This window comes from Myodes glareolus, chromosome 23 (assembly GCF_982192425.1).
Source record: "Myodes glareolus chromosome 23, mMyoGla1.1, whole genome shotgun sequence".
Lineage (NCBI taxonomy): Eukaryota > Metazoa > Chordata > Mammalia > Rodentia > Cricetidae > Myodes > Myodes glareolus.
The window spans coordinates 21,095,224-21,117,830 of record NC_142048.1 but is presented as its reverse complement, the minus strand read 5'-3'; the positions used below and the strand labels follow the sequence as shown (position 1 = coordinate 21,117,830).

The following is a 22,607-nucleotide window of genomic DNA, read 5'->3' as shown; positions in this document are numbered from 1 at the left end:
TAGTAGCAAACATAACATTTTTTGTGTGGTGTTATAGCAAATGTTCCATTGTGATAAGCAAGGCTATGGTCAGGGCAAGATAGGTATATAGGAGCTCCTTGTATATTCTGTTGTGAACATAAAAAAACTTCTCTAAAATATAATCTTGTGAAAAGAATAAAAATAAAAAAAATTTATAACTTCATTGAAAACTTGAAAGATCAGTGAGGCCATTACAACTACATTTCACATGGTGAGCATTCTCGGGAGTTGTGTATGAACTGCCCTCTTGGGATACAGCCAAGCTCCATTTGTCAGCACCCTGCCAAGCCTGCTTTATACCTTTACATTCTGTGCTGGGCCCTGGGTGCCTGAGTTTGTGACCCCTGCTGTGGAGGAGTTGTAATGGCTTCATACCCTTACTCATTTGTGCATTCGACTTTGAGATTTAGTACTTGAGTTACAATAGAGACAACACTGAGTGGAAGTCAGAACACAGGGTTCATAGTAGTGGTGACTCCAGAATTCCAAATAGAAGAGGGGGATGGCAATTTTACTGAAAAGAAGAGCCAGGAAATTCTCTCTTTGTTAAGATTTATTTTATTTACTTGTGTATGTGTGTGTGTGTGTGTTCACATGTGTGTTATGTGGGTACCTGCAGATTTCAGGAAGCAGCTGTTGGATCCCTTAAAGGTAAAGTTACAGGCTTTTGTGATTTCCACCAAGTAGGTGCTGGAATTCAAACTCTATTCCTCTAACAGAGCAATAAGTTTTCTTAACCTCTGAGTTATCCATCTCTCCAGCCCCAAACCCCTGGGGTTCTTGTAACTCTGTTTTCATAATAAACACACGTACAGTTTTATATGAATTTGCCTCTAAGACCTCATTTTAACATGGGTCCCAATCAGATCTCAGCTCTGCCCCTAACTTTGGGATTCCCAAATTATGAAGTTATAGGCATTTCATTTGAATCTTATATTTCTCTCAAGCTTACATTTCTCTGCACTCAGTACAGAGTGGCAAACTAGGAAGTACCTATTCCTATTCCCCAAACTCAAATCACCAGTGTCACCTGGAAAGCTACTGAAGACACAGGATTGCAGGATCCTCCCCCAGTATAATGAATCTAAATCTGTACTTCCCCAAGTTTCCCAGATAACTCCTAACTCCATGGGAACCTGAGCAGCTCTAACCTAAGTAATACCAAGTTATTTGCGTGATAACTCACCGCGTGAAATTGAAAGAACACAGCACTTGAATTTGACAAATCTAATCTGGAATATGTTTTCTGCTACCATGCTGTCTGAGGATCACTGGCAAAAAAAATTGCACCTCCCTGGTGTTCATATCTGTCATGTTAAGGATATTAATGCATGTTTTATAATATTTAACATATTTATAAATAATAAAGTACCACATACAGTGTCTGCTCTACAGTAGGACTGAATAGATTTTATTTCCACTCCTTGCTTGCTCCTTCTTGTGGGATCAATCAATAGTCTATAATTCCATGGCTTTCGGTCCCTGCTACAGATCTCATTTCCTACTGCCTGTGCCTTTATGATGAAAAAAATGCATGAAATACTAAATCTTAGCAAAATTAATTTTAGATTCTTTAAATTAATACTTATTGAGTAGCGCACTATATGGAATTAATCCAGGCTTTACTTATTTATTTACTGCATGTGTGCATGCATGCATGTGTGTGTGTGTGCATACATATGTTTCTGTGTGTCTGTGTGACCCTGCATGCAAGAGTGTGTGTGGAAGTCTGGGACGACTTGTAGGAACTGGTTCTTTACTTCCACTGTGTGAGTTCCAGGAAAGGAACTAGGGTCCTCAGGCAAGCACTAAACCTTCTCACTGGCACACATCTTATTTTTTAAGTTATCAAAATGATACTGTTGCTTGAAGACAAGATTTGAGTTTCCCTGGAGTGACGGGGCAATTATTGACTCAAATGATTCAGTTGCCTACTAAACATTGTAACATAACCATAAAGCATTCTTACAGGAGAGAGACATCTCTGAAGACATCTTTCAAAAGGCTGCCCCATTGTGCTTTAAGATGATACACTTTTCTCTTACTGAATGTTTGTATTCAAACATTATTCACGTATCTACATTTCCCATTTTGAACTCACTAGACTGTGACTTTTCTGTAAATCTTTTACGAACCAGATCCCTCATGGACCTTCTTTAATTGGTTAAGGATTATCACCCAGACCCAGAAAGACAATTATCACATGTACTCACTCATAGGTGGTTTTTAAACAGAAAGCAAAGAAAACCAGCCCATGAATCACAGTCCCAGAGAACCGAAACAACAATGAGGACCCTAAGAGAGACATACATAGATCTAATCTATGTGGGAAGTAGAAAAAGACAAGATCTCCTGCAAAAATTGGGAGCATGGGGACCTTGGGAGAGGACTTAAGGGGAGGGCAGAAATAGGGAGAGGAGCAGAAAAAATGTAGAGCTCAATAAAATTCAATTTTTTTTTAAAAAAAAAAGATAATCAGTAGAGAACAGTGTCAAAGCCCTAGGCAGTGCTTCCTCTAAAAACTCATGGCACAAAACTTTTCCATGGATATGTTGCCAATGTACAGATGAAAACAATTCATGTCTCCATACTAATAAGCACTATCAGAACTTGACTTGTCAAAGCAAGACATGCTTTCATTGGCAGCCATGTTTTAGGAAAAGTTTGTTTATAAACTAAATCATTAATGATGGGATTGTAATGAAACTCCTTGCAAGAAAAAAGGGGGATTGGAAATCTCTGCTACTAAAATATACTAGTATCCATTTTTTCAAGACACAGAGTATCAGAAGAGATCAATTCTTCAGTCTATAGAGGGTTTCCTTCCGTCATCTTGCAAATCTAAACAGCAATTTTATCATCCAATATGGAAGAATAAACACACACTTTTCAGGCCCCTCTCCCCAGGTTATTGTCTAAATCAAAAATTTTATGTCCCTAGTTTGTTCTGGCCTCATTCAAAACCTCCCTTTTCTTTCTTCCTTCTTTTCCTATCCGCACTTATAAATAAATTCTCAATCCTTTCTCAATATTCATACCACAGCATGAATATTTCTTTAGATTATATCATGTATGGTAATAGGTAGACACACTGGCCAACATGAATATTTCTACATTGTTACTAAAAGGCTTTTTCAAACTTGCACTAAACTTGAAGTTGTTCAAACTTGCATTAAACTTGAAGTTGAGGCTTTAGGTAATATTCATGTCTTTGGGTCTAAAAACTTATGACCTTATACTTAGCCAGTCTTGGGCTTATAAAAATTATTTTGATGTTTAGGGTATATGTAAAAAACTTGCCAGGTTTAAGACTTTTTCTAGATTGACACATTTGATCAGGAGAATGAGAATAATTGTGTTACCTCTAAATAATACGGAAAGTCATCCTATTTTGGATTTTGAACACATTGCGTACTTTTATATATGTTTTCTTAGGTTTGATAATGGCCTTTTTCAGTCCTTTGTTCACTTGGATACTTTGGGTAATTCTAACACATCTGACAGAGTTTGGATATCCCCCACACCTACTTGCATGCAGTCAAGTCCCAGCCAGTCATTAGTGGAGAGGGATTATCCCTCCCATGCTGCAGGAGAGAGTTTCACCAGGCACTAAGACCAGAGAGCCATGGGCTCCCAGGGCAGGTGCCTTCCTCATCCTTTGAGATTCTTGCCTGCTTTAGGAAAGCTGCTTCAAGGGTCAGGGAGAGCTGAAAGAACTTTCATGGGGCACAATTTTTATACATGTCTTTTACCTAAAGATTTTCCATAAGCCAGCTCAGGACCTCTCTGCTTGGTATGCAATACAGAAATAACTGGGTAAGTCTCACAAATTGAATTGAGCTGACCATGGATTTGGAGTTACTGCCTTTCCCACTGAGTTAAAGCCAAATAGAGTTGCCTCCCTGGGCTAGGCTTTGATCAGTTGTAGGGTACTTCCCTCTCCCTGACTTAAATATATCCAGTCTCCAGCACTGGTTTTATTTAATGTTCTTGTTCACTTCCCTGGAAATGCTTTAGCTCGGGCACCTGCTGGCTGTGAAAGTGATTAGGATTTCATGGGACCAGAGCATTTCATTTCTTGTAAGCCACACCACGGCCCATAAATTAATATAGGATTATGCTTCAGCATCTACTCTGCAGGCTTGTTTTGAACTGAAAAGAAAAGGCAATTGAAGGATGAAGAAAGAGAAAGGAAATGATGAGATGAAACATGAACGCTGTGACAAACCTGACAGTATGTATTAGCATAAGCACATTCTCTCTGGAAGCAACTGAGGAACTTCTCCCATTGTACTGTGGTCCTTTGTTAGTACTGATAAGGGTCATTCGGTCCTCTCAAAACAGGACTCATCTTACACATGAAAATATCTTACCCTTTGTCAAAATGTATATAGGTAACCTTAAGTGTCTCTGAAAGCCAGTTCAGCAATTGGAGCCACAATCCCGGCTGATCTCAGCATTATAGTCATTTGCACTAAGGTGTCAGAAGCATGAATAAAGGGGTCTCAGATCCTCCAAGTCCATGCTCCCAAAGCCAAGTGCTAGCAAGTGACCGTGGTCAATGTCAAGAAAAGTAGGAGATTCACACCCGATATTCACAGAAATATACTCTGCCTTAATTCTAATACTTCCAAATAAAATAAATAAAAAAGGTTGTAACTAGCAAACACTGACCCATAGCACACTGCCCAATTCTACACAGGCTGCAAGTTAAGACTAGATTCTTCAAAATTGAGTGGTTAAAAAGGTAAAAGCAACAATATTTCTTATACAAGAAAAGTATCTGAAATTCCTATTTTATCTTTATGTATACGCTGGCAGCTGCTTTAGTTCGATGAAGGAAGAATGAAGCAGTTAAAACAAATATCTCGTGTGTGTGTGTGTGTGTGTGTGTGTGTGTGTGTGTGTGTGTGTGTAGTTTCTCAACTTCTGTTTTAAGGCAAAAGTTTGGTCATTATACAACAGAAAAATTGTAATAATGGATGTTAAAAGACAATTCTAAATTTGCTAGGGAAAAATGTAAGAATGCATTTAATATGGTAGTTACTTCTTATAGTTAAGAATCAAAATGAAGCTAGCAACTGAAGAAATTCAGCTCTGAACCTACTGGGTTTTTTTTTCTTGTTTAATGCATTCAAGCAAAATTGTATTTCAGGTGATAAAAAGATGTAGACTTTTAGATAGGTCAAGCACTGTATCAGGTAACTTTGCTAAATAAAACCAGATAAAGATGCTGTTGTTTTGAAATTGGTAATCAATGGAGAAGATGGACAGTAATGAAGCAATCCCACAATGCAATCTGTGATGGGCATAAAATACTCATGATAAAAATTCATTTATTAATGCCCAAATGGTCCTATAAGTAAGTAAGTGATTAGTTGGCAAGATGTGACAAGTTGTGAATTAAACTGTAATAATTCATGTTTTGGATATTTTCCGCAAGTGTAATAGCAGTATGCCGCCTTGACAGTTGACAGGATCCAGTCTATAAAACAAGAAATTTGAAATGTCTATGTAAAAATCTCTATCTAAAATTTTCACTAACTAAATAACATTTTAGTACCGAAGTAGAAAATAAAAAAGAGAAAATTTAGCATTCGTTTTTATTTAGTTTATCAACAGTTATGAATGAACTTTAATTCTATATCCCTTTTAAGTTAGCAGGTATCCTGCGCTACATAATGTGATCAAGAAAAATGAGGGGAATTCCTGCTGCCTAGCAGCTGGTGACCAACTCACTCTTATGACATCACTGCAGTTCTGCCACCTTTGACCTTTCAGATAAATCACTCCATAAAAGAGCCACACACCTAGTAGATATTTAGTGACTTCCCTCCCACAAAAAAAAAACAATGCCACCCCCAACTTTTGGACTAGCACATCAATAAGTTAGGCAAGTCTATTAATTTAATACAAAGCTCCTGCTGCAGAGAGAACAAAAGACAGTTTGTTCTGAGTCAAATTCAAATGACAGTGGTGGAGGAACATGCATTCGGGTTACTCTGAATGACAAGTTCTATTGTGGAAGAGTTTGCAGTGAACTTTCATAGTCACAGGACAAAAGAAACTCATAAATCATACATGGATCAAGCATACTGATGGGGACTCTCAAGTGAGCAGGTTACAGCATGGTGGGGAAATCTCATCAGTAGAATTCTTTTCATAGCATCCTGACTTTGGGTTTTTGGGTGCCTAGGGTTCTGCTCTGCCTTGTATGTGACTGACATCACAGTCACAAAGACAGTGTGATACATGTTGGTAACAAATGAGTATTGAGGAGACTAACAAAAGACTATGTAGTTTTGACTATCAGTCTACAACATTCCATTTTTCCATAATAATGAAGTTCTAGTCATTCAGTCAAAGGATGCTTCAGCAAAGGTGTGACTTTCTCAGAAAACTTAGGTTTATATGTCAGTGTTCTTTAGCCAGAAACAGTCTGACAAGAGAAAGGCAAAAAAGGAGGGCAGGAGAGGGCAAAAAGATAAAGACAGCAATAGACAAGGAAGGGAGAATGTAACAGAGATAAGAAGTAGGAAGGGAGAGAGAGAGGAAAGAAGACTTAACTTTGTGGGAATTATTTTTGAATGTCAAGATGCTACCTAAAGACATTTATTGATATTGAATAGATAGGAATAAGGCATTTATCATATGAGATAGATAGATAGGTAGATAGATAGATAGATAGATAGATAGATAGACAGACAGACAGACAGACAGACAGACAGACAGATAGATAGATAGATGAGAGAGAGAGAGAGAGAGAGAGAGAGAGAGAGAGAGAGAGAGAGAAAGAGATTTTCTCTTCCAACCAAGATAATCTGTTTATAGTCAGTATGGGTGTTTTCATTCAATATTTTAGAGTCATTGTTTCAAAGTACAAGAAAAATGAGGTTATTATTATAATAACATTGTGATTGTATTGAGTTACCTGGGTCCGTTTGACTTCTTATTAATTTTATAGGTAAGTGGTACTCTCCAACTGTGACATGGAAATCCCTGTATTTACTTGTACCTTGAATGACTTTCCCAGAAACTCTGTTAAGCAAAATGCTAGTTTACTACTTTAACCCTTCTGTGGTCACTTTGCTTGTATTTGGAGGCAAAGAGTTTCTCACATTTTAAAGAAAACCTTAGAATTTTTATTCCAGTTAGCTCTGAGAGCACCCTAAGCTACTGAATACCAGATATGGCAGCTTCTCACAGTTTTGTGAAGAGATTTGCCACCTTTTTGTTTGGGTTGCTGACTCAGGAAATTGACATTCTACTGCTATGCTTTTAAGTGTTTACTGTGCCTTCATTTTCGCCCCTCTCTGACAGTTGAAGCAGAAAGGTATATTAACTTTCTTGATTCCAATTATCTTTCCTATAGTCTATTGCTGATATGCTCTTGTGTCAGGTGAGCTATGTGAAGAAAAAGGAAATGTCATCTGGTAAATGTGATGGCGTTTGAGGGAAGGTGTGAAAGGTATTTCTTGTCATTGGTAACTCTCCAAGAACTTTCTTTAAAAGGCAAATAGAATTCTTTTGAAATATTTGAATTGAATAGTTATTTTTTTTCTGCCAAATTTACTGAAAGATTACCATGCAAATGCCAACGTTTGTTTTTAGAAAAGATGTCAATTGAAGAAGAAGGGTGTTTGCCTTGACTTCAGTTTCTATTTGAGGGTTTTATCGAAAGTGTTCTGTATAGCATGATAGGTCTTCTCTTTTGTTTACTTGTTATTTCAGTTCTTAAGAAAGTAAGTCCTGTCTCAGGAAAATAAGGTTCTGGTTACTGCAGAAGAAAGAGGAGCAAGGCGATGGGTGCTAGAATGATATCTGGGAAACATGGGGACTGTGTGTGTGTGTCACCTGTTTGATTTTGTGTTTCCAGATGTTAAAAGGTCTTTAGTGTGCCCAGCCACCACCGCCTTTTAATTGAGCACAAGTGTTAGGCGTTTCTGGATAGCTTATGAAGTTGAGTTTTGTTTTCTTAAATTTCACTCTTTTGTTTAATAATCATTCATTATTATTTTTAAGTGTTTGACTCTCCCATTGCCCTATTGAATCAACTGTATGTTGTGGTTTTACATATTGAGCAAATTAAGTTACATTTAAAATGTTGTCCTTTTTAAATTCTTGCTTGAAAATTGCATACATTCATTAGCCATTGATGATTTTGAGGAAATTCACATCCCCCAAGCTTTGTGGATGGGTGACCAAACTGCTTACAATAAGGGGGGGGGGGTGGTATTAAAAAGGAAATTTGAAGATTTTTTTTTCAATCGAGACAGAAAGCGGTAGCTGGAAGTTAGGTTTGAGTTCTTTGTCTTGAACATTACGTCACCATGTCTTTGGATGATGTTGCAGTGTAATGGGGAAAGAAAACTACTTAAGAAGTTCTGTTGTTGGAGGTTGGGCTTTCTCAGTTTCTCCACAGGGAAACTAAAGTCATTATTTCTGAAGTCTCACAGGGACCACAACTATATTAGGGAGAGTGAAGGCTGCTTCTTAATGATTGCAGTCAAAAATAAAAATTTTCAGCAGTAAACTGGTTAATTCTTTTTCCTCTTTATTTGGCAGAAGAATTCTTGTAAATTTAAATAATGCTTGCTGCTAAGTCTCATTCAGCTGATGACCAGCATTTCAGTGTAAATGCCACACTCTCAGTGAGAGTTCCTTCCTTGCCTTCCTCTTAGTATTTATTTGGTCTATAACAATTAAATAGAGATGAATCAGCTCCTTTAGTTCTCAATTTCCTCTAGTTTAGTAATTGAGCATTGCCAGAATAAGACAGTTCCTCTAATCATTCTCAAGATGTCTTCCTGTTCGCCACCCAGTCTCCTCAGCCTAATGAGCAATCAACAGAACATTTAGTGGCCATGCAGAGACTACATAGCAATTTTATTGCTCTAGGTTTAGTGAACAAAAAAGGGAGATCATGTTGATTGAGTGGAAAGAGGAAAGAAAGCGAGAAAAAAACAGCAGAACTTCCTTCAATTTTGGAAAAAGAAATGAGAAGACATAACAGGAATGAAAGAAAAAGGAAAGGACTCTTCAGAAAAATACAAAGAGTTTCCATCAGCAAGGCTTTCCATAGGTGTTATGGATATGACCCCTATACACACTTCAGTCTCCTTTACATGCTTTGAATAACTGAGTTTGATCTGCAAGGTGATTTTAGAGATACCCGTGAAACGGAAACAGGAAGCTATCTATAGGGAGATGAATGACACCTCACACTTGCAAATGCTTGACTCCTTCCCAGGTCAACTCCTATGCTAACAAGACTTAACAAGTTCCTGGTTTTTCCTTCAGGAAATCTGAATGTCCCAAAAATGTGAATTGAGCGAGATTAGTAACCATAGGGAGGAAGGCAAATAAAAATATAGTTCTCATTAAAACTAATATTTTTAAATGGGAGCAGCTGACAGAGTAACCCAAGCATTCAGTCGCCACAGAAATATTGATTAGAATGGTGTGGAGATACAGAAGGACAAACTACAGGTTGGTGACATGACGTAGCAATCAACAGCAGTTGCTAGTCAATGAGAAACAGTGTTTGGATACCAGCATCCATGTTGTGAGGCTCACAAGCACCTAGAACTCCAGTCACTAGGGACCCCAGGATGTCTTCCAGCCTCAGCAGGCACCTCCATGCACAAGCACAGGTATGCTCACAAAGGCAGGCGCACATACACACACACACACACACACACACACACGTATTTTAGTAAAAGATTCTTGAAAAAGGCAAATGAATCTGTAACTTGATGTGATCCAAATAATCTAGCAGTTGATGTGACTAAAATTTTACAGAACCCAGTCCAACCATCATAAAGAAGTTTTGTTTCCTTTCTGAAACTGGCCTTTGTGAAATTCCTATTTGCTTTTCAAAAGTGAGTATCATGGAGCTGGAGGGACGACTAAGTAAAGACTGCTTACTTCTCTTCTAGAGGACCTAGTTTCTATTCCCACCATCCAGATGGCAGTTCACAAGTATCTGGAACTCCAATTCCAGGGTATGCAATATCTTTTATTGGCCTCTGTGAGCACTAAGCACACACATAATACAGTTCCATACATGCAGGGAAAACACACACATACAATAAAAACTAAATTAAAAAGAAGTGAGACTCAGAAGGCCTTTAATCTCTCCGCAGATATCATTATTTCCTGTGTATCTATTAAACCAAAATATGAATGATGTGTGTCATGTGCCATGTATAACCAGCCTACTGTATTCATTACTTTTATGTCCTTCTTAATGAATGATATTTAATAAGGAGCAAAATGTTCACAAGATTCCTGGTTGCATTCATGGTTTATCAAAAATAAAAATGATAATAAAATACATTTGGAAGTGTATTACACAGATTCTGCATCCATAGACTACATTGTCAATTAAAACTATTTGTAAAATAGAGATTGAGGCAATTGGTCTGTAGGTCAAAGGGTTTGCTGTGCATGAAGACCTGTTTACTACAGCGTAACTGTGAGATCGAAGGAGCATTAGGACCATGAGATTCCAGGGCATCTGCTCTTGGTCCATTGTAATCTGTAACACTATAAAGGGCATATATTCCTCTAGTCAGAGAGGGACAACTTCCCAGCTTAAGTGGCTTTTCCGATGACCGAACCTTATTCAAGGGACTCCCAAGCCCCCTCCTCCTCCTCACACAGAAAAAGAAATAAAGATAAATGTGCATATAGTTCCTCAAAAATACATTCTGAAGCACGCTCCTTTCATCTCTGAAGAAGCCTTAGTAAATATCAATGATTTAAAAGCACACTCCAGTGCCACATAAAGGACCTCACTTGCTAGCAACAGCTCATTTACAATTCGAAGAAAACCGTCTGAAATAAAACGTGCGAGGATAGCTTTTAAGATATCTTAGCCATTGCAACTTGATAGTATTGATGTTAAAAAGTTCTGGCATTAACGATATTTACCACAGTCGCCCAGCATGAAAGCACCAAGGTCACTTCCCCAATCTCCTTTCACTGTGTTGCTCTCCAAAAGCGTAAATATGACTGAGTGTATGGAAGCTGCTCGCAGTGGTCTCATCATAAATCCAGAGTGATGAATGCCTTTCAGACAGTCCTAAGCATCCACAATGGGCTCTAATAATATTGAGGAAAATTTTTATTATGAATACAAATTACTCCTAAAATTCGCAATACATCATGCTGAGTAATATCACAAGAAGAATGAGAAAGAATTGAAGCTTTCAATAGGCACATACTTTTATGTACTTTGACCAGAATTTTTTTTTATTTCCACTCGTTCATTCAATCTAGCCATAAATATTGTTAAGGGACATGGAAAAAAAATACCTAAAACATCTATTTGCAAACTTGATTTGTAAAAATAAAACAAAACAATATCTAATCTCTATTATAAGTTATTAATGGTAAATTTTCTAATTTACATCTAGAATAATGATAATGTTCCACCTGATTTGAAAAGAACTTTTGATGTGTATTCTTATCATGTGAACTTTATTAGCAACTTCCAGTAATAAATATTTATACTGAGGCAGAGGAACCAAGATGTTAGAATGGCGTTTTAGTTAGCAAAACGTTTATGAAGAATAAAATCATGAGAATTTTGTCGGCTTGGAAATCATGTTAGCGTTACCAACTCCTTAATATTTATCTAAATAAATCCTGGACCACTGTTCTTATTAGAAATATGTTATAAAAATGGACCCTAAATTTAAAAGCTTTGATTCAAGACTTTCCGTATTGAGAGTATTAGGAGGTTACAGCTAGGTGATTCTCCCTGGGGTCTCTCATGTCATTGGTCCAGTTGTTGAGAGGGCAGGCACTTGTCTGGGGGTCAGCTGGGCTGGATGCATGCATGACAGCATCACTCATGGTAACAGGGAAAATGTTCTGGTGTCTCAGAACTCAGCTAGGCTCCACTCTGGAGTCCTTCCTACAAATGGTTTCCCAACTATGGCATCACAGGGCATCAGAGAATCAGAACTTTTATCTATATATTTATTTTAATAAGGTCTAATTCACCTCAAAGAGACTATCTCAGGAGGGCATGCTCTTTTAGAGTCGAGTTTGTGGAACTACACGTTTGGTTTTTCCATTGTACTCAGGTAAATCATTCCCAACCTCATTGCCATGTTGAGATTGTCAAGTAAGTGTGCCATTTTGTTTTTAAGCACACTGAACATTAAGGACACTTGTCCTCTCTGATTTCATGCCAACCCAATATATTATTTATTGATATTGAACCTAAGTTGACTTTTTCTAACGGAACTTAAAAGAACACTAATTCATAAATGTTATGTGATCCTATCACATAATGTGAAGCTAAGAGGTGCAATTAATATTCTTCTCTGTTCAAAATGAAATAATTTTGGTTAAGGAAATGGTATCTTAAGATCAGCCGTGTTCACACAGAACAACAGAGTAAAAGAGGCAATTTGAAACAGAAGTGAGCCGGGCAGTGGTGGCACTCGCCTTTAATCACAGCACTCCAGAGGCAGAGACAGGCAGATCATTGTGATTTTGAGGCCAACCTGGTCTACAAGAGCTAGTTCCAGGCAGGCACCAAAGCTACAGAGAAACCTTGTGTTGAAGAAAAAAAAAATAAAAGAAAGAGAAGTGAAAAGATGATCGCTGTGTTTGCTGAGGAAAGTGAGCCCAGCACTTTTCCGTGAAGGGAACCTGTTCCCCTGTAAGTCACAAAAGTAATGGAATCAACTTCTGTGAACTCTACCGAGCTCGTCTTTCTGGCATGTCAGTAGCTCTTTCTCAAACTGAAGTAGAGAAATAATAATTTAACTGAACTTAAAATGTTTCCTCTACTAATCGGCACTATAGAGTGAAGGAATTCCTCGTCTTCTACGTTCTGCAATCAGAATAGCATGTGTATACAGCATGTCATTTCATGTATCAACCTTTTCTATTTATTTTTTTTTGATTGTGCATATTGCATTTATGTGTCTGTGTGTCTGTCTGTCTTCTGTCTCTATGTGATTATATGTACATGAGTGCAGGTGCCACAGAGACCTTGTCATTGGATTCCCTGGAGCTGGAGTTACAGGCTATTATGAACTCTCTGACATGAGTGCTGGGAACAAAACTTGAGTCCTCTGAAAGGCAACAGATGTCCTTAGACAGTGAATAATCTCTCTAGTTCCTCTATTATCTCTGAAATGCATCCGGGATACTTAGACACAATAGATGGGGAACACTGTGTTTACATTGAAGGTATGCAATTTGGCTCTATATGACAGTTTGCATTTGTATTTTGTGTTAAATTTTTGGAGTGTTTCACAAGTTTGCTTCTTTTGATTCCTACAACAACTCTGTAAGGTGTACACACTCAGTATTTGTTACTCATATTTCCTGATAACACAATGAAATTTGTAAAGACAGCGTGACTTGCCCACAAAACAGACAAAGGGGACCTGGGCCTTGTTCAGGCAATGATCTTCCCATCATGTTTTGAACCGAGGAAAGGGCAATAAAACAACACAAAGTAGCACTAAGTCCAGTGGTTTGACAAAAGTAGGCTTGATCTCTTTAAAAATCCGGATGATTTGGAGAATCAAAGGTGATCTTAAACAAACAAACAACAACAACAACAAAAAAATGTATGTGCCAGTCAAACTGGAAAGGGAATGCATCAGAACAGGGTTTGAGGAGCACAGGAACCGGCTGCAGTGTGCTCTCCCTGCCTCAGTGTTCCTTACGTTGTAGCCTATCATGGCCAGAGCACGCTATACTTTGCTTCTCTTTCCTTGAATCTGCTTAATAAATGTCTTTCCTTAGTTCTCTTTATCTTTGTGCGTTTTGCCACAGGAAAGTTTCGAGAAAGAACTAGGTTGGTCCCCAAATGTAGATGTAAATATCTGTGAGGTGCACAAGTGGAAGATAACAAATAAACAGAGATAGCTGTGACAGTTGGAGCCCTGGGGAGAGGTTTTCTTGTTTTCATAATGTCAACATATTGTGTTTTCAGGTTTAAAATAAACCTGAATTTTCTCAAAGTGTAGCTTTGATAAAAGAAGGAAGATATGTTTGCCATAGGGGCAATGATGTTATACTAACTTATGCTTCTCCTTACGGGACTCCTTGTCAGTTTTACTCTGTGTTGTGGTAGTTCTCTATGTAATCATTTACAAACAGGTGATGGGAAAAGATATTTTGTGTTGCTCTAAATTAGATTTTTGTTGTCAGAGTCCACACACTCGGATGTGCTAAGGAGCCCTAGTTACTTAAAAATAAACTGTGTTATACTCAAAGACCCATTCTAACTGTTTAGTGAGACATTTAATCTTAGTCCATTGGGGGTCTAATATTCCAGAGTCCTCAAAGTCCCTTGTGCTTGAAGAGGCCCTCCCAAAGCTGAACGTGTAAGGACAGTCACTATTGTCACCAGTCTACCTATATGTCTCAAATGTATTGGGTTCCAGATCTCCTTTATTTCCTGGTGCTCAACTCTGTTCCTTCTGTGCCCCTCATAGCTTTTGAGAAGACTGAAGGCTCCATCTGTAAATACTTTTTCTCTCAGTCCCTGGGCAACCTATCCTTCAGGGCATTGTGGCGACAGACACCTGGCAGCCGCTACTCTTTATCATCACAAAGTTATGCAGCTATGAAAGGACATGGACAATTTTAAGAAACTTTATTTGATCAGGAGCTGGTTAAGACACTGGGTTCAAGAAATTTTGCAGCATCAAGAGTTGGCTGAAAACAGGAACGTTTGCAAAAATGCAGACCAACTGTTGCTAGCAGCTAGCCCCCTGTCAACACCCAGCTTTGCGGTCTAAACAAGAGGAGAAATAACTCCCTGTGGGGAGGGCGGGGGCATGCACTGAAGTGGAAGTAATCCATACCCTGTAGTCAGCAAAACCACCCCCCTTGACTCTAAGTAAACCTGGCTTGTGGTTTTTGTCTATATAATGGAAACTCCAATGAGGAATGGGAGCTCTCCCTACTGTGCTGCGATGCATGTAATGGGGAACTCCCAGCTAGCTGGCAAAACAAATAAACCTTGCTTTTGCATTCTGGACTTGACTGGATTCCGGTGGTTTCTCTGAGGGTCTCATCTTGGACACAACACTAGGATGTATTTCATGTCTCAGCTCTTCCAAGACTCAAGTATGAACCCCCCCCCCAAATAGAACCTTTAAAACTCTCTTGCTTCCTATCTACTGATTTGAGTTACAAATGATCTCAGAAGCATTATTAGATCTAAATTCACTTACTCAGATGAAGATCCTAAGCAGATTAATAGTTCCCCTTATTATGAAGAAAAAGTTCTTAGAAGAAGAAGCGTGGTGTCAGACATAAACACTGAGAAGCCAAAAAGAAAGCTAGAGAGGGTACTGTGCCATTAATACTGACTGTCATTTCCAAAAGGTCTAGACAAACAGACTCAAGGGAGTGTCTGTGAGGGATTTTCATGGTTGGGTTAATTTTAAAGGTTGGTAGAAAGATGCACCCTGTTGGAAGCAGCACTACAAGTGCTAGATAAACAGGCTGGAAACAATAGGATGCTAGTTGAATACAAGCTTTCATCTCTTTCTGCTTTGTAGGATGGAACCTATATAGCCTGCTGCCTTGTGACCATGTCTGTGGCCATCTGTGACCATGTCATCCCTAGTATGATGGACTGTATCTTTGAATTATGGGCCAAAATAAACCATTCCCTCCTTAAGCTGCTTTTACTGAGCATTCTGTTCCTGCAGTGAGAAAAGTACTACATTCGTGTACAGACAGATGGACTAGTAGTGGACAATGGGAAGGCTACAAATACTATCCAACTAGACACAGATGCATGTTCATTTCTGGTCTACAGGCTTTCTTTTAGACTGTCTTGTTCCAGGTTTCTGCTTCTCTACAGTTTTCTTGTAACAAAGGTCCCTGAAGTATTTCTCTCTTTTGTGGATTTTTCAACCAATGACTGCACCTAACTCCATCTCCTTGGTTTTATATTCACAATCCATTATCCACTAGCCTATCATTGTACTATGGAGCGTCTTGCTTCCCTTATGTTACAATCTCACCCCACTCAGAAGACTGACTGCATATAAGCCCGTATAATCCCTTCTCTGTATAGTTGCTTCTCTGTCATTTTTACTAAAGCAATGATATTGCCAGTGCAGACCGTACACTACCTTTATGTCTCGCTAAAACTATTGTCTGAAAATTATTTGAATGCTTCTAGCACATTCCAATGCCTTCTTTTTATAAATCCCTATAGTATTTCTGGTAATTTGTACTTAATAATTTTCTATGTTTTACTGAAGTTTCACTAGAAGAACTGATATTATAATTTTTCATAATTCTTCCTATGATTATTTATATTTGTTTATATTTAGATAAAGTGAAAAGATGTTTAGTTCAGATAGGTAATGTATTTCAATATATCTTTGAAACCATTTCAGACCCTGTAGAGCGAGTTATCCAAACAGATCACAAGAGTGGGCTGAGATCGAAGGGGAAACAAACTGAAAACATTCCTGCTCGCTGTGCTTCACCCCGTGTCTGCAGGCAGCTCTTTGTGGGTAGACGTTTGGTGTAATTTTGCTTCCTAAACATTTTCAACTACCACTTCTCCACTCTCTCAGCCTCATTTTCAACAACCATGAGTGTTTATGGAAGGCACTTTCACGGTGCCAATAGTGACAATAATCTACTGTCATGAAGGCAAGTTTTATATATGTTATGGTCTATGATCTCAAACTCAGAAAACATATGACCAACTTCTGATTATAGCATTTTTTATGTGCATCTCAGAATGAAATGGCATGCTTGTTTAGAATTTGTGACTGAAAGAATACCACAGAAGCACATGCAATTCACTCTAGGACTGGGGTGGAAGATAAATAAAGGCCCCAGATGGGGAAGGAGAAAGCTGTTTTAATATACCCTACCTTCCAGCTAGTGAGTCCACATCAATAACAAAAGGAGTTGTGGAACAAAGCTATATATAATGGAAGGAGTGGAGGACTTACAAATGTTCAGATCTGTAATAACACAAATCTGAGCTATATGATATACCTGCCTGGTATAAGTGTGCCAGGGCACTATGGGAGAGATACAGTTCACTTCAAAACAATTTTCACCATGGGGGAAAGTTTAAAACCTCTAAAGCCTTCAGAGCGAGCAAGGGCAAAAACTGGGTGCTAGGCCTCATTTATCTACATTCTGTTCTTCATAGCCTACTTTTCTGACTGGCAGTTCTCACTGCCTTTCACCCACGTATTACAGAAACTCTGATACTTCCAGCTTTGTCTTCAGCGTTCAAATCATCCTTTCACCCAAGCCGAGCTTTCTGATCTGTGACAATTGCAGAATCTGCATTGCCTGTAGTTTCCCCACGGTGTGTCGGAAGGGAAGGGTTTCAGAGGAGGACCAGGAGACGAGTCAGAAAAGGAGTGCTGAGCGCGTGACATGACACTCTCTGAAACAGAACTCTGAAGAAGTACAAGCTAAGACGAGGGATGACAGAGCCAGCCATGACAGAAGACATGGGAATGAGTGAGGAACATGCCGTGAACTTCAAAGGGATGTTTCACGGGAAAATTTTAAGGGTCTGAGAGAAGCGATAGTTTAATAGGGTGGATACAAAAACTAGAGAATCCCACAATGGAGAGAAGATAAAACTAGAAAATCCCACTCAGTGAAATATCAAGTGTAAAACTATAAATTGGAGCAAGCTGGACTTGGATGTGCTTGTAGTCTCTAGTATTGGACACATACTTTAATTCTTTTAAGATTAATTGACTGAATACATTTATTTATTGAGAAAGTAGACTCGAAGATAGGATTAGAGACAGTCAATTACAGAAAAATTAAGTATTTCATTCCACGAAGAAAGATATCTCTTAAATCTATCTATGATTTGACTACTTACTAATTTGGCCAATCATTTATTCTTTCTAAACCTAAAGTTGGTGTCTGTAAAATGGGAGAAATGATATCTCAAAGTAGGATTTGAAAATGAGAAAGATGCATATGTGTACAATAGTGTCGGAATATGGTACTTGAAAAAAATGTTACAAATATATGAACCTTCCCTATAATCTTGAAATAATTAAGAAATGCAGGAAAGCAGAAGCAGGGGAAGGGGAGAGGATGGGAAGAAACAGAAATATTATTCCCAAAGGAATATTTCTTAAGAGTCCTGGGTGATGGATGATTTGAATCTGATGCAAACTGACAGTGGACAAATTAAGAAGAAGAAAAGAAAAGGAAGAAGGAGGAGGAAGACACACACATTCATTAATGTTAAAGCACATGGAAGTTATACAATGTGAAAATCCAAGGAAGGGTCAGAATCATTATAGCTCAACTATTCTTTTTATAGGAGGGGCAATGCTGTAGGCAAGGCTGTTTAAGTGAAGTGTAAATGAGTTATGGAGTCTGTGCATGGGTCAGAAGAACAGATGACGATAGCCTGAGACAGTGTTCACCCGAGCTCTGAGCCTGCTTTGACTATAGACTTTCTATTTGCAAGTTAATCTTCTAGATAGTTCAGTCTATAAATATATATATAAGAGCCCACGTGATCATTCACTGGTGGGAAGAGTAGAGGACAGGACTAAGAACAGGAGTGAGTACTGAGGAGGTCTTACTTCCCCAGGTCTTAAAAGTATCACATACTGATAACTGAAACAATGTGTTTGAATTACCAATGACAACAAGAAGAACACAGTGATATTTTAAAAACTAATTAAGATATTACCAAAACAATGCATTTGAATTAACAATAGCAACAAGAAGAAGAAGAACACAATTTATATTTTAAAAACAAATTCAGATATTACCAACAGCTATCAGGCCTGACCCTTCATTCTGTGTCCAAAAGCATCTAGAGAATTAATTCAGCTCTGTTTAAGGGAAAAATTCAATGCTTCATGGTCAATAAGGCTACAAAGCTGTTCCCTGTGGCAACTTGAAAGACAGGTATGGATGGGAGGCCAGTGAAGCTTGAGACATTTATTTCCAGGCATTTCCTTTGCCTGCCTGAAATTTCTTCGCGTGTCATCAATCTCTTGATATACTCTTAGAAAATCATTCTCCTCTTCTTCTCACCTGGAGGAATTCTCTTCCCTTTCAGACCTGAAGCAGCAGTCATTCTTTGGTGTTCTATCAGACAGCTTGACAGTAGCTTGGAAAGACAATGGATATGAAAGGAGAGTAATACCCCGACTCCTGTCTTAGGTTCTATAGTTCAAATGTGATTTTCTCGATAGTTTTATCATTGAGACTCGTTTTATCAAATAAGCTAGGGGCAAGTGCATTGTGGCCCATAACAAGAGACAAGACTTTTTTTAAAAAAATTTGGGGTTTTGTTTTGTTTTGTTTTGTTTGGTTCTTCAAACTGCCTAGTGCTATTAGTCACCCGATATTCTTAGCTTTATTTCATTTTAGGGGAAAAAGAGTACCCCCATGTGAAAATGTTACTATAAAAAATAGGCTAGCCTTTAAAATTTTTAAAGATTTCCACCAGAAAAGAAGTCATAAACAGAATCTTTACTTTTATAATAGTGTGAACCTTTGTTTATGACCTAGTTTTCATGGCAGCTTCTTATTTACAGACAGCAGTGGTGTAGCATGTATCAAGAAGTTAAGCTTTGTTTGTGGGATGCCAGGGTTTTCCTCTTGGTAAATCCAGAGCTTAGCAGAATGCATTGTATTAAGATGAAATTTAATAAATTGCAATCTTTAATCATTTATCTATGCTCATTAGCAAATAAATTTAGGGTGTATTCTTCCTGTATAGCAGGTTTGTGTAGAAATCAATAATAATTTTTAAAAACCAAATATAATAAATCCTCAATAAACCCAAATGGCTTAAAGGAAAAGTACTGATTAGTTTAGGAAACATTTTAAAATGTATCCATTTTCAGTAAATAAGAGAAAACAATGTGAATCAATATTTATAATCTTTTGATTGTTCTTCTTTCTTTTTCCTTTCCTTATTTTATTTTTTTCTTTCCTTTGGGGGCAGTTTGAAGCAGTCTTAGACTGCCCAGACTGGCCTTGAAGTTATTACATAGCCAAAATGACTTTGATCTGCTGGTTTTCCTGCCTTGCATCCCAAATGCTGGGAATACAAGCAACAAAGTCATGTGCCACCATGCCTAACTTTGATTGTTTTTCGAACAACATAGAAATATAAAAACACATTTAGAAACCTATGAATATATTTGTATGTTTATATTGGTCTTTCAGTAGATAACAATGAAATTCCATTTCTGAGCTCCTCAGTTAATTGCACAATCTAGCTGACAGTTTATTGACCTTTTACTTTTATCCCCTCTTCACTGAAAGGAAGAAATGATTCAAATAGCTGAAAGAGAGTCATGGCTAAGAACTCTTCACATATCCAAAAACCTCGGAAAAGTTGGGATAAAACAAGGAGGTAGACGACACAAGTCTGTCAACAGATTCAAATATATAAAAGCTGGACCAGCCCCTGTCAACTTTGATAATAATGCCAGAAACATCTGGGAAGCTTTGTGCAAAATATTGATGCCTAAGTAGTCATTGATGGCCCACATCTGTAATCCCAGCTCTCAGCACGCTAACAATGGAGAACCGAAGTCGGAGTCCAGTCCAACATATACAAAAAAAAAAAAGAACATTGCCATAAATGATCACCGCCATCAATAAAATTAATAATATTTGTCCCCTACTTTTAGTGGGTCTGATTTAATTGATTCAGACTTAAGCATGGGTATCGAATGTTCTTGACACTATTTTAATTTTAATACAAGGTTAAGAATCCTCAGTGGCAGTCAGGCACTGTAAGTATGAAATACTAGGCCTTGGGGTAGATGTGGGGGTCCAGAAAGAGTGTCATATTTTCCATGAATTCAAAATTCAGTCCATGATGAAAATAAGGTTCGTTGGCTTCTTCACTGTGTTGATATTGGTAATAATGGTATAAAAACAGCAACAGTTAAATTGCAGTGCATTAACACAAATCAAGACAGTGGCATGAAATGAAGCTGTCTACCATGTACTTTCTATAATAACAAATATACTTCAGTTAAAACAAAAAAGAAGCAGGTTTCTCTAAAAGAAAGTCAGTGAGGAAAGAGAAAACACTATTAATTTTGTTAAATATCAACTCTTGACTATATATCTTTTTAATATTCCATGACAAAATGGGAATTATACACAAAGTACATCTGCTGTGTACTGAACTATAATGTCTTGAGGAAAAACATTTGTGGTGGTTGCAAGCTAAAATTAGCCTGTGTTTTCACAATACAACAATTTAATTTAAAACAGTAACAACTGCAGCTACATAGATTTGTGTGTTTGGCAGACTTTTTATTGAAAATGATTGAAGTAAACCTAATACTTCAAGGAAAGCGTCAGTTGTATTCTAAATGGTATAATTTGAATTTTCATGTGATAATTAAATCTTTTGAAAACATAGCCTCCAAAACTGTAAAATTTACTAGTTTCCTGTTACTCAAAGACTTTTCTTAAAAAACTGATGATTGTAATAATAAATATGATTTTTATAATGTACCACACATTTTCTTTGTGTGTGTTTCTTTGTATGTCTGTGCATACATGAACGTGAGCACAATGTAAAGGTTCCAGTTGGTGTGTGCACATGTACAAGTTGACCTTGAGTGTCTTCCTCCATTGTTTTCCTTTATTTTGGGGGTATCAAATATCTCACTGTGATGGGACTTACTGGTCAAGACTCAAGGAATCCCGTTACCTCTTCCTCTTTCAGTTCTGGTGCTACAGATGAGTGAGACACATGACTTTAAATGTGTGTGGGGGATCCAAATCCAGATTTTCCTGCTTGTCAGGAAACACTTTGTCACCTGAGTCTTCACCCCAGCCTGCAATCACTGTTACTAAGATCTGCATATTATCACGGCTAACTAAACACTTAATGTGTGGTAATAGAATATTCTACATGAGTAAAATCGACACAATAGAGGACAGTTAAGACTAATGAATTTTAGAAGAATGCTGTTAAGGAGATCATTGATGGACATTTGGTTTCTACATGGTATATAATCTTTAAGAAATGGCCACTTGTCAATGTTTCATTGTGATATCTGATTAAAAATTCTGGATTGTCTGAAGAGTTGCTAGTAGAATATTCTATTTCTGTAGGAGATCATTTTTATTTAGGGACTTCCGAGGCAAGAAGCCATTTCAGCACAGAATTCAAAAGCATAAATAGGAATCCAGTGCTCCTAGCTAACTTTAAAGAGATAAACAGAAGTTTTCAGCAATTTAATCTGCTTACTACATGTGTTTTCATTTTGAAAAACAAAATGTATTTTCCTCAAAAGTGTTTTGCTGATTTTTATTAATGAGTTTATAAAGCTGTTTTGAACACATAAGCATTCAAACACACACACAAATATTGCAGTTCTCACTAATTTCAAGAGTGTAACTCCCTTCCTCTCTCTTTCTCTCTCTCTCTCTCTCTCTCTCTGTCTCTCTCTGTCTCTCTGTCTCTCTCTCTCTCTCTCTGTCTCTCTCTCTCTCTCTCTCTCTCTCTCTCACACACACACACACACACACACACAAATTTTAAAAATGAATGTTCTGAACTAAAGGAGTTGATAATAAAGACAACT

At 37.7% G+C, this 22,607-nt stretch overlaps 1 protein-coding gene across 5 annotated transcripts in view; it reads left to right on the top strand.

Annotated features, from left to right (window-relative positions):
- Nucleotides 1-22,607, top strand: part of Aga (aspartylglucosaminidase) — a 92,806-nt gene that overhangs the window by 20,443 nt on the left and 49,756 nt on the right. Inside the window, exon 9 of one of the 5 annotated variants that reach the window (XM_048455786.3) lies at nt 16,422-21,528. The exons of 2 other annotated variants lie outside the window; for them this stretch is intronic. In XM_048455786.3, coding sequence (XP_048311743.3) covers nt 16,422-16,558 — 137 coding nt within the window. In that variant the 3' untranslated portion in view covers nt 16,559-21,528. Of the gene's footprint in view, nt 1-14,495; nt 15,044-15,569; nt 15,692-16,421; nt 21,529-22,607 lie in introns of those variants that run through there. 2 more of the 5 variants (XM_085680310.2, XM_048455785.3) reach the window with 2 other exon arrangements.